This window comes from Myotis daubentonii, chromosome 1 (assembly GCF_963259705.1).
Source record: "Myotis daubentonii chromosome 1, mMyoDau2.1, whole genome shotgun sequence".
NCBI classification, from domain to species: Eukaryota; Metazoa; Chordata; class Mammalia; order Chiroptera; family Vespertilionidae; genus Myotis; species Myotis daubentonii.
In genome coordinates, this window is record NC_081840.1 from 65,977,454 (window position 1) to 65,990,511 (window position 13,058).

The window sequence follows — 13,058 nt, forward strand, 5'->3', positions numbered from 1 at the left end:
AGTGTGGCAAAGGCTTGGGAGGAGTAGGGGGGTGTGGGGGTGGGGGGGTCAATGGGGAAAACAACAACAAAAACCAAAGCAGACATCTGTAATACTTACAATAATAAAGATAAATTTTTAAAAAATTAAAAACAAAACTTTATTTTAGCAACTATAATAATAAAAACATTTCCTCTGGCTTAATTTACATTTCTTCCAAAATTTCAAAACAAGCTCCAAAAGCTTTGCAAGTTTTTCAAGTCAAAAATATTTTTAAGTGTTCATTTTCTAAATAAAACTTTTCAGCTAGTAGAAAAGCAAAGTGCACAAAATTTGTGCAAGAGTAGGCCTTCCTTCCCCCAGCTGCCAGTACCGGCTTCCCTCTGGCACCTGGAACCCGGGCTAATTTTACTTTATGTTTCTTGCTTAGTTTCCATAAGCATTTGACTTTGAAGCTCCTTTACACAAAGGAAAAAATTAGATTTGACTCAAAATGTCTATAAGGAAAGGAAAAAACTCAAATCTCAGCCAAGGAAATAATAGGCAAACAAACCACAGCAAAACACTGGTAGGGATCACTGACATATTCAACTCTAGAGCTAAGAAAAAATCATATGTTGAAATTAGGTTACAAAAACACAACATAAATGTTATTTATACATTATCAGACTACATAACTAACGAAAAGTGTAAGTAGGAGGGGAAATAAACTTAAAGGGTAAGTTAACTGATAGGAGAAAGAAAATATTATTTAGAGAAAATAGCAGAAGTGAAAGCTGACAATAAACAATAGCAAATGTTATTTGCTATTTGCTATCACTCAAGCCTAACATGATATGACTGCAACTGTCCATTAAAATCCATAGTACCCAGTCCACCTGCATTGAGATTTGCACACTTTAATATCACACCATCAACAGAGTGAAGCAAAAGTTCTTCAAATATTACCATTTGATTTAGAAATTAAATGATCATTTTATAAGTCAACATTCTGTTTGTTAGCAAATAATGCTTACACTCTCAAATAAATGATCTACCACATAATATAAATCAGCCAGACAGTGCTTTGAAAAGAAAATGGACTAACAATCAAAAACTCAATAAACTACTCCAAGAAGCATACTTTAAATTAAAGATATAAGAAACTAAAAATTGGGACATGGCTTACAATCTTTTATTTACATTACAAATGGAAAAATCAGTAGTTACTACAACAGCAGTAAGTGTAATAGATTTCACTATTTTAGAAAAAGGATTTAGCAACATAATCAAGGCCAAGATAATCTATTACAACAAAACAAATAATAATGAAAAATTTAAAGTGAGTCCCAAGCAATACATATAATATATAAAATGTCTGCAGCCACAAAATGAGAAAAAATATTCTATTTATACACCTAAATGTATTACTAAGCATATAAAAATATATAGGACCTTCCCCCCCAAAAAAAAAACCTCACAAAAACAAAAGCAGCCAAAATTTAAAAGATGAGACATAGGGAGGAAAATACTGTATTATAAAAAAGCAAAGAGAAAACACCACTTTCTTATGATACATTTTTTAATGTATAAGATATGTTTCACAAAGATGAGACAGTGTCTACAGAATAGGGTTTCTCTTAGGGTATAAAAAACCTAGAAATGTTTTTAAGTTAAGTGGGAAAATCATGGAGGGAGAAAAGAGAAAAATTCAAGTTAAGAGAGGCACTGAAAATAAATGAAATCAAGGATGCAGGGAAAGGAGGTAAAACAAAAAAGGGAGGAAGGAGAAACAGGGCATAAGAGGGGAAAGCGAGTGGAAGGAAAGGAGAAAGAGAACAAAATTTTTTTTTTTAGAAAATACTAAAGGCCCGGTGCACAAAATTCATGTACGGGTAGAGTCCCTAAGGCCTGGCTGGCGATCAGGGCCTTCTTTCCCCTGGCTGCCAGCTGCTGGCCGTGGCCTTCCTTCGTTCTGCGCCACCCCTGGTGGTCAGTGCACGTCATAGCGAGTGGTTAAACTCCGAGTCAGTCGAACTCCCAAGGGGACAATTTGCATATTCGCCTTTTATTATATAGGAGGATTACCTTCTTGAAGACCAGGATGTATCACTTGCTTATGCCTCAAGGCTTTCAAATCTTCTATCAATTCTTTTTCCAACTGGGAAATTCTTGCTCTGCAACCTATTCAGAAAACAAATAATGATAAAGTAGAATAGTACGTACTACAGAAAAACGTATGTACTACAGAAAAATGAACATTGCATATTTCATTTCGAGAGCCAAACCCCAAATATATCTCTTTTTATATCATTATATAATACCTGGGTCATTTGTGGTTGATGCCTGAAGACTAGAAGGCTCTTCTGTTGTCCCATCAACTGCATGAATGTCTAGAGCTTCCTATATATAAAACAAAAATGTAGCTCATATCACTTCTAAAAGTTTAAAAGTAAACCAGAAACATTTTTCGTTTTGATACATTTTGATATTTTCTAAATATTATATCACTTTAATAATCAGAAGAAAAAGCAAATTATCTGAATATATTCAGCTAACTGATCTAAACTATATTACGCCAATTTGCATAAAGACTTCTTAAAGTTTACATAAAGATAGGCTACATAAAGGTAGCTTAAGACCCAGTAGAAAGCATTCAACCTCTGTGTAGCCAATTTAGAACTACAGATTAGGCTTCTATAAAAATCTAAATGAAAAATAATCTAATTAAAATGTAGGAGTAAAATAAAGAAACCATTGATGTGTAAAACAGCATAATTAATAAGACCATTAATATGTGGTTCTCCAGTGGCACTCTGCTGTTCCTGATAAAAATCAGGGGATTGTCCTGGACAGTATAGCTCAGTTGTTAGAGCACCAGCTCAGACACCAAAGGATCTCGGGTTTGATTACAGGTCAAGGGCACATACTTGGGTTGCAGGTTTGATCCCTGCCCTGGTCAAAGCGCATGTGGGAGGCAACAATGGATGTGTCTTTCTCACATTGATGTTTCTCTCTCTCTCTCTCTCTCTCTCTCTCTCTCTCTCTCTCTCTCTCTCTCTCTCCTCCCCCCTCTTCGCCATCCCCCTCTTTTCCTCCCTTCCATTCTCTCTCTCTTAAAAATAAATAAAGGGAAAAAATATACTCAGAGGACTAACAACAACAAAAACGCAAAAAACAAAAAAAATCTGGGGAGCCCAGCCAGCTTGGCTCAGTGGTTGAACTTTGACTTGTGGACCAGAAAATCAGGGCATATACCTGGGTTGTGGCTTGATCCCCAGTGTAGGGCATGCAGGAGGCAGCTGATCAATGATTCTCTCTCATCACTGATGTTTCTATCTCTCTCACACTTCCTCTGAAATCAATAAAAATATATATATTAAAAAAAAAAATCAGGGGGTAAGGTGTCCCAAAAAAGTTAGTAAACTTTTCATGTACTTATGGCTTTTTAAAGTCCATAATAATGAAAATTCCAGTTACGATCTGAAGATTTTTACTGTTGAAAGCATTACAGATATCCCATTCCCCCGCACCCCCAATGACCTCTTCTAGCCCGCACTAGCCTCCTGCCCCTAGGCCTTCACCACACTATTATCTGTGTCCATGGGTTATGCATATAAGCATATAAATTATTTGGTTAATCTCTTCCCACCCACACATGCCTTCCCTCTAAGATTCAAAAGGTAGACATAAATTTTTAAGTTCATTCACACAAAAGATCATGACACCTATTAACTAAACCAAACATTTTGGAGACACTCAGTTCCCCATGCACACATCCTCCTCACATAATGGATGCATTCACAAAAACTAGATTGTAAATTGGTTATCAGCCAAGTATACAATTCAATAATAATTATTTGGCCTTAGAAAGAATGCTGAAATAACAATCTTACCTTCGATTCAAAGGAAACAAAGAGAACACCATCCACGTCTTCCAGATCAGGCTTCACATCTGGAAAGGTACTCCCAGAGCCCATAGGAATGCTCTTGGTAGAAGTTAAAGATTTTCCCGTGTTTTTAGGTGGTCGCCCTGCCTTAGAGAGTTTCAATTTTCGTGGCCTTCCTCTTTTTCCACTGACATTTGTAGGGGCATTCTGATTAGTATTCACAGTCTTGGAAGCTGCAGCAATCTTAAGCATAGTTGCTTTCTTTCTGCCCAAGTCCTCTTTTGCTAAAAATGAGTCCCCAGGTGAATTCTTTGAACTGTCAATTATTCTTTCTGTATTCATGCAGTCAGAAATATCAGGATATTTCCATTGAGGCTCTTTAAGTAAAGGATATTTTTGTACCACTCTGAGATCTGGTGAATATTTTCTAAAACCATTTTCTGATTCCTTGCCTAAGCAGAAGCCAGCCTCATTGGAATTTTCAATGTACGTAGGCAAATAGTCTAATTCTGTCAACATAGATTTATCCTTCCGAGATGTAGAAATCATGTTATCAGGGAGCTCAGAAATCTTCACTGTGCTTTTGGTGACAGCACAGGGCTCCAGACAAACTACTGGCATCTTTCCAGCGTCTAATTTGAACATTTGAGCTTTAGCAACACCTGATGGGCTATTTGGTAGCCATTTAGAAGACGGATGGTCAGCTCCTAGGTTATCAACTTTATTGTGCCTCTTTAGCTGTTTCTCTAATATAGGATCATCATCACTGTTTGAGTATACATCTGTTTCCTCATCCGTCTCTTCCTGTTTCACAGTGACCCCTTCTGGAAACTCACCAAGGTCATAGTCGTAATCATCTAGAGGTTCCTCTTTAATGACAACATTGAAATTTCCATTTGGGTCTACTGGTGATGCTACATGGGTACTGTCTTCAAAATTGTTGGCAACATGTCTGGAGAGACAGGGAAGGGAGGGTTAAAAAGGGCAGTCCTTCCATAAATAAGACTCAGAAGAGAAACAAAAGGTTTTTAAAAACCAAGTAACATCAGATTTTGTAAGAGAAACACTTTGTAGAACATAAGGATCTCAAAAGCACTTTATCAACATCACACTTTTATATTTTCTGTCAATTTCTCACAAAAGTATATATATAATAAAGAGTAAAGTTTTTGTTTGTTTTGTTTTATATGTATATTTTTTATTGGTTTCCAAGAGAGAAAGGGAGAGGGAGAGACAGAAACATCAATGATGAAAGAAAATCAATTGGCTTCCTCCTGCACAACCCCCACTGGGGATCAAGCCCCAAAAACCGGGCACAAAATCCGGGCATATGCCCCGATCAGGAATCAAACCGTGACCTCATGGTTCATGGGTAGACACTCAACAACAAGCCACATCAGCCGGGCATAAAGAGCAAAGTTTTAACAAACAACCCTCTTATCACTAAACCAAAAAGTTATAACACTTATTTTCCTAACTAGAGGCCCGGTGCACATTCATGCATTGGGGGGGGGGCGCCGCGGGGGGGTGTCCCCTCAGCCCAGCCTGTGCCCTTTAGCAGTCCAGGAGCCCTCAGGGGATGTCCAACTGATAGCTTAGGCCCGCTCCTCATAGGCACATCCTTAGCTCTGCCTCGGAGGACATCCATTGGACATCCTTAGCTCTGCCTCGGAAGCGGGAGAAGCTACTGTCACAGCCATGGTACTCGCCAGCCATCAACCTGGCTTGTGGCTGAGTGGCACTCCCCCTGTGGGAGTGCACTAACCACCAGGGGGCAGCTCCTGCATTGAGCGTCTGCCCCCAGGTGTTCAGTGCGCATCATAGCGACCGGTCATTCTGCCATTCGGTCGATTTGCGTATTACTCTTTTATTATATAGGATAGTATTTTTCAGATACACTCAATTTTGAAAGTCAACTAGCACTGAACCAAAATCAAACTCAAGAGAGCTTCAGTGATTAACAATTGCCAATAAAAGCAAACAAATGTCAGCTGCAATTAAGAATTGCACTAAATATCAGGAAGGGCTTTACAAGCTGCCTGCTTGATTTTTCCTTTTTAAAAATTAAGACAAAAATCGTAGCATAGCCAAAACCGGTTTTGCTCAGTGGATAGAGCGTCGGCCTGCAGACTGAAGGGTCCCAGGTTCGATTCCGGTCAAGGGCATGTACCTCGGTTGAGGGCACATCCCCAGTGGGAGATGTGCAGGAGGCGGCTGATCGATGTTTCTCTCCCACTGATGTTTCTAACTATCTCTCTCTCCCTTCCTCTCTGTAAAAAATCAATAAAATATATTTTAAAAAAATCGTAACATAAAATATAACTCTCTCTCTCTCTCTCTCTCTCTCACTCTCACCATTTAAAAATGTACATTCCAGTAGTACCTTTTTAGTATATTCACAATGTTATTGCCAAGTGGTTTTAAAGTTGAAAAACTCACTTTCAGTATAAAAAGTCTAGCATTAATTCTTCCAAAATAAAAAGGTAGGGTAGTTGAAGGCAAGTACATATGACCCATGCTGATTGAGTTTATATAAGTCTTCAAAAAACACAAACATTTTTTTAGTTTCCCACTCTTCCCAATTAACCATTAAAAGCATATAAACTGTACCAATGTATCTTAAGGATGTGTTCGAACTATTCACTAACTCAATTAAAGTCACTGTCTTTGTAAAACTTTCATTTATCTCAAATATGCATAAGCAATCATTTACATTACTGTGTAGTTACTTGTTCCTTGTACAACTTAAGATCTTGACCTTACTTAAAAATCCTTCAATAGAAGACTTTCACTTCCAGTTAAAATGTTGAAGATCACAAAGATCATCACTTCTGCCATAACAATGAGAAAACACTAGATAAATTAAAAACCCAATTTTCTTTTAAAGCCATTGAAGACCTCTGGACACTAATAAGTCTAAATGAACTGAATTTCAGAGAGGAACCAGCCTTCGCTAGGTGACAGATTGCTAATGCTTTCAACACTGAGTAGCATTTACACTGCTTGAAGCACAAGTGAACAGAGAAAAAAGCAACTATAGGAAAAAAATCTTTGTTGGGACACAGAGAAACCAGTCTCTTTTCATGCCTGAGGATGAGCACACTAGAATCTGGAGGACCCCCAAAAAGAAAACTAGTCCTCATTCCCACCAATTATCCTCCAGGGGACTTCTGAAAAATAAGCAGAAGTGATGCAGCAAGGTTGGCCTGAAAACAGAGAACTTGTAGTCTCCTAGCGCTTAGATCCCAAGCCCAATCCCACCCTCAACATCTCAAATGTGAGGTGAGCTAAAATTTAATAAAGTAAATCACCTAAACAGAAAAATAGGGGGATGGGGGAAAGTGTGTCAGAGACCTGTGGGACAATAACAAATGCGAGCAGCAGCTGCCAGCCCCAATCGCCCCTGAGGGCTTCTTCACCTCCCTCTGCTCCTGAGGGGCGATCGGGGCAGCAGCCGCAGCTTGCACCCACTGACAGTGCCGGCCCCGCTCAGCGGGTGCGAGCAGTGCCGGCACTGTCAGCGCGTGGGAGCTGGGCTGCCGGCAGGAGGGGCCGGGTGGGGGCACCGAGGATGGGCCAAGACCCACTCCTGTGCCCACTGCAGCCTCGCGGCCCACATTCCTTTCAAGGTGCATGAATTCATGCACCAGGCCCCTAGTTTTATATAAGGGATTTGAGCATCTGCCAAATTTGGTCTTGGGTGGGGTTGGGGGGTTCCTGGAGACAATCCCCCTCAGATATTAAGGGATAATTACACTGTGTCTACAATGTACCAGGAAATTTTGTTGGGCCTGAGGATTACCAAAAAAACAGTGCCCACCCCACACTCAAGTAAATTACAGACCAGTGCAGGAAACAAACAACTAGACAATACAATGTAATTTAATAGATATACAATAAAGATACGTACATGTACTAAGGATGTACATTTAAAAAAACCTGTAACATAATACCTTCCAAGACACTGGTGATAATTAAGTTAATAGAAAAAAGAAATCCACTGGGAAAAGGAAATGTGGAATGAAAAAGAAAATAGAAGAGCTCTTGAAATCTGATAGCTGCAATAAAAACTTTAGCAAGTTAAAAAAAAAACTTTACCAAGTTAGAAGGTAAATCAATGAAACTTCATCATAAAGTAGAGGAAAAAGATAAGATAATCAATCCAGGAGATGGAATATCCAACTATAAGGAGTTTAAAAAAAAAAGAAAAAAGTGAAAGTGAAAAACTTAGACAAATTATACTAAAAGTGTTCCTAGAACCACAGTACATGAATTTCTTAATTGAAAAAAAATAGCACACTGATGAGAAGAACCACACCAAGGCCCGTCACTATAAAATGTCATAATATAAGGAATGAACAAAAGATCTTAAGAGCCTTCAAATAACAAGGAATCAAAATGGCATCAAATTCTCAACAGGTGCCCTAACTGCTTTGGCTCTGTGAATAGAGCATCGGCCTGCGGACTGAAGGGTTCTGGGTTCTATTCTGGTCAAAGGTTGCGGGCTCAATCCCCTGTGGGGGACGAGCAGGAGGCTGCCAATTGATGATTCTCATCACTGATGTTTCTATCTCTCTCTCTGAAATCAATAAAAAATGTATTTTAAAAGAATTCTCAACAGGAAACTGGAACTTGCAATGCATTTTCAGCACAGAACTAACCAAACAATTTATAAAGTACGAGGGCAAAATAAAACTATTTTTCAACATGTAAGAAGAAAATTAGGATTTCAGAGGGAGAAGAGCAAGGGACTATTATTATTTTCATCAGAAGTTACTTTACTTAAACATGCTAAAATTCTAGGTCCCATATATCCTTTCTGTTAATTTTACTGAAAGATATACTTGATCAGAAAGAGACACAGGCAGCCCAGCCGGTGTGGCTCAGTGATGGAGTGCCAACCCATGAACCAAGGAGTCACTGGTTCAATTCCCTGTCAGGGCACATGCCCAGGTTATAGGCTCAATCCCAGGTAGGGGGTGTGCAGGAAACAGCCCATCGATGTCTCTCTCTCTACCCTCCTCCCTTCCTCTCTAAAATCAATAAAAACATTTTTTTTAAAAAAAGGAGACAGCCCTAGCCTGTTTCTCTCAGTGGACAGAGCAGGGGTCCTCAAACTTTTTAAACAGGGGGCCAGTTCACTGTCCCTCAGACCGTTGGAGGGCCGGACTATAGTTTAAAAAAAAACTATGAACAAATTCCTATGCACACTGCACATATCTTATTTTGAAGTAATAAAACAAAACGGGAACAAATACAATATTTGTATTTGCATGTGGCCCACAGGCCGTAGTTTGAGGACCCCTGGGATAGAGCATCGGCCTATAGACCAAAGGGTCCCTGGCTCGAGTCTGGTCAAGGGTACATGCCCGGTTGTAGGCTCAATCCCCAGTAGGGGGCCTGCAGGAGGCGGCCAATCAATGATTCTCTCTCATCATTGATGTTTCTCTCTCTATCCCCCTTTCCCTTCCTATCTGAAATCAATAAAAATATATTTTAAAAATAATAAAAAATATATATATCCTCAGGTGAAGGTTAAAAATATATATATATAAGAGGTTGTCAGAGGTTCGAGGGAAAGACGAGAATTAACAGGCAGAGCAGAGAATTTTTAGTGCAATGAAAATACTCTATGTATGTATGTAAGGTGGATATATGTCATTATATACATTTGTCCAAACTCATAGGCTGTACAACACAAAGAGTAAACCCTAATGTACTAATGTAATCTATGGACTTTGGGTGATTATGATGTGTAAATGCAGATTCATCAATAGAAACTAATGTACTGCTCTGATGGGGGATCTTGATAATGGAGGAGGCTATGCATGTGTTGGGGCATATGGTCTATAGAAAAACTCTATACCTTACCCTCAATTTTGCAAATTTTGTTATGAACCTAAAACTGTTCTAAAAAAAATAGCCCTTGATTGAAAAAATAATAAATATCCCTGGCTGGTGTGGCTCACTTGGTTGGAGCGCTGTCCTCTATACCAAAAGGTGGTGGATTCGATTCCTACTCAGGGCATACACTCCGGTTTAGGGTTCAATCCTCTACCAGGGACAACCTATCCATTTTTCTCTCTCCCATTGATGTTTCTTTCTCCATCTCTCTCCCTTCCTCTCTCCCTTCATTTAAAAAAAAAAAAAAAAACACATACAACTTTCCATTAAAAATCATAAATAATGCAAGTTCAATGCTATTTTAACCTAAGGGTATAATAATAACTTTCAGCTTGCTTTTCAGTCAGGCAATTTATGGGTTAAGATATCCACAGATAGTAAATTCTTAAGTATTAAGTGTACTTTGAATCCCTTCTGTAACTTGTCTGGATCTAAGTTTTCTTTCAGTTATGACATTTCTTGGAAGTCATTTCTTTTCCCTTCCTCAATTAAGTGTGTCTACATATAACCAAGGAACAGTCCTATGCATGATTAACAAAATTATAAGTCTAAATGAATGAAAGATCCCCATTCTGATAAATCATCTAATTTGCCTACAATTCTGAATCCTCAACACAACTGATATTACAGAGAAATGAACCATCACTTCACAGAATGTAAAAGCAGCAGTTGTGGTGTATTTAGCTTACATTTACCATTGTCTATGAAAATCAGCAGTCCACACAAACATGCTCAATCCAAAATCTTTTATCACTAGAAACAGAAAAACTGTTACCTACCTTTCAGAAACCTCTTGTTTAAACTGAGTAACTTCACCAACTGATGAATCAATATCCATGAAACCAAGAAAATCTTGATTTATATTAAGGAAAGGCTTCTCCAAACCCTTGCCTGATGTCTCATGACCCCTAGATAAAGGATCTGAATCAGTTAGCTGTATCTCTGACCCTTCACCTTCTGTGAGACGGGCCCGTTGAGCAGGAGAACTGGGAACACTATTACCTTCTTGGTCAGAGCTGTTTTTTTGCTTTCCATCTCTCTGGGGCTTACTATTCAGCCCATCATCCCGGAAGCCTTTAGCAAATGGATTGTAATCTATTTTCAGCTGAGTAATCTGTATGTTCTGATAAGCTGTTACTGCAAAGAATTCAGTCTGTGGGAAGGTAAATGTGTGGACACCAGGGCCATTTAACTGTATCACTTCAGTAGCCTTTTCTGCAGGTACCAAATGAAGCCTTGGCAGGTATCGATGCATAGAGTGCAAGATAATATGCCCTTCTTGGTCCAGTGTATTGTTGGTAAGTTTCAGTTTATAGAAAGATACTGGTTGGTGCATCCAATAATGACCTGTGGAAGGAGATTCTGGATGAATAAAAACCCTCCCCAAAACATGGGGCTCTGCCTTCCCACTGGGTTCCCACCAGCGACCATTCCACTTATAACGATGGTTATCCACAGGAGATATATCCATGACAAGGATATACTTCTTATTTGAATCTAAACCTGTTATCCAATAACGACAGTAAGGAAACATGCGTCTTCCCTGCTTGGTCAGAATCATCTCTGTGCTTCGATGATAGAATTCATTCCACATACTATTGTTATCCAAGGTGACAGTGATACCTCCCACAGTGCAATCAGCTGGAAGGCAAATCTTCCCTGTAGATTTTCCTGGGGATGACACACTGGTAGCCAAAGCACAAGCATCCCTATTAGTAACCAAAATTCCTTGATCTGTTTTGCCATTTCCTGCCTGTTTTAGGATGACAAAGAAGGTAGGTGCTGCTCCTGCCATTGTCCCACCATCTTGACTAGCCAATATAATCTGCTGTTTTTCCTCCATGATTCCAGTGGGAAACTCGTAGTAAGATAACTGTAGTCACCACATAGTCACAATGGCCTTCTCAGCCTAAAAAATAAGCAGAAAAACAAAAACCCTTTAATTAAGTGAATATTTTGTTAACATAGAGGACAAGAATAATTATCCCCAAAAGATATTCCTAAATTCTACTAAAATGTTGCTTCTATCTTTATCCCTTTCCCTTCCTCTGTCTCTAAAAAGAATAAAAACATTTTTTTTAAGAAATAGGTAAAATGCTACCTTAACTTGATAGTACACACATTTAAAGAAACCATGACAGCCCTGGCAGCCCTAGCCAGTGTGGCTCAGCTGGTTGAGTGCAGTCCCACCCATGTTTGGTCCCTGGATCACTGGGTCCCAGTCTAGGTGCAAGTGGAGGCGACTGATTGATGTTTCTCTCTCACATCAATGTGTCTCTCTCCCTCTCCCTTCCTCTCTCTCTAAAATCAACAAAGACATTTTTTTTTAAAAAAAGCAAAGAAACCACAAATTTCAGAAGGATCAAACATTTAAATCACAACCCATTCCTCAGCCTAATTTTTTAAAACTCCTCAGAGAAGCTTGATAATAAGTATAACACAAAACCTTTGATAAATTCAACATCATATACATGTTTTATATCTGGAAAATATCATGCAAGTAAAATTGGAAAAACAAATGACTAACTGGGAAAGGGTGTTTGCAAATTATATCCTAATAACTCATTTACCTAATATAAAGAGGGTTCCTACAAGACCAAAAATCTAATAGAAAAATGGGCAAATGAGAGGAAGAGCCAATGGCTATGAAAATGTACATAGTATTAGCACAGGAGAAATGGTAATGGAAATCATACGGAGATACTGTTTTTGACCTTATTAAACTGGCAAAAATCAAAGTTTGGTAGAGGTATTGGAAAGGGTGTCAGAAAGGGCAACATAAAAATATCGAAAGTACAAATGCATACATCCCATGGAACAACAGTTCTAGGACTTTATCTTAAATATACACTCATACACACACACACACCTGTAATAAATATGTACAGATTAGTCCCTGCTTTTCTACTTTTAACAGCAAAAAACTGGAGAAAAAGTCCATCAATGGAGACCAGTTAAGTAAATGGTAGTATATCCAAAGTGAAATATTCTGCAGCTACAAAGGAAAACTATATAAACTTCGTGAACTCATACAAAATTACCTATAAAATATATTAAGGGCAAAAGGTCCAAAAGAGTTGTTATAGATTATGTAACTCTTCTTCATAAAGTAAACCAAGAAAAAAAACCACAAAACCTGGCCTGGTGGCTCAGTTGCTTAAAGCATCCTCCCCATACAGCAAAAGTTTGTGGGTTCAATTTCTGGCCACAGCACATACCTAGGTTGCAGGTTCAATGCCCAGTTTGAGCGTGTAAGGGAGGAAACCAATCAGTGTTTCTCTCACATCAAAGTTTCCCCCTCCCCTC

The 13,058-nt window shown here is 38.8% G+C and overlaps 1 protein-coding gene across 29 annotated transcripts in view; it reads right to left on the reverse strand.

Moving 5' to 3' along the window:
- The window catches only part of MGA (MAX dimerization protein MGA), a 136,123-nt gene that overhangs the window by 78,107 nt on the left and 44,958 nt on the right, over window positions 1-13,058 (reverse strand). For 28 of the 29 annotated variants that reach the window (XM_059704652.1, XM_059704646.1, XM_059704669.1 and 25 more), the window contains exons 2-5: window positions 10,532-11,661; window positions 3,855-4,800; window positions 2,283-2,361; window positions 2,047-2,142 (exon numbers count right to left, since the gene is read on the reverse strand). In XM_059704652.1, the coding sequence (XP_059560635.1) occupies window positions 2,047-2,142; window positions 2,283-2,361; window positions 3,855-4,800; window positions 10,532-11,595 (2,185 nt within the window). In that variant the 5' untranslated portion in view covers window positions 11,596-11,661. The remainder of the gene's footprint in view (window positions 1-2,046; window positions 2,143-2,282; window positions 2,362-3,854; window positions 4,801-10,531; window positions 11,662-13,058) is intronic. The other variant, XM_059704749.1, reaches the window with a different exon arrangement.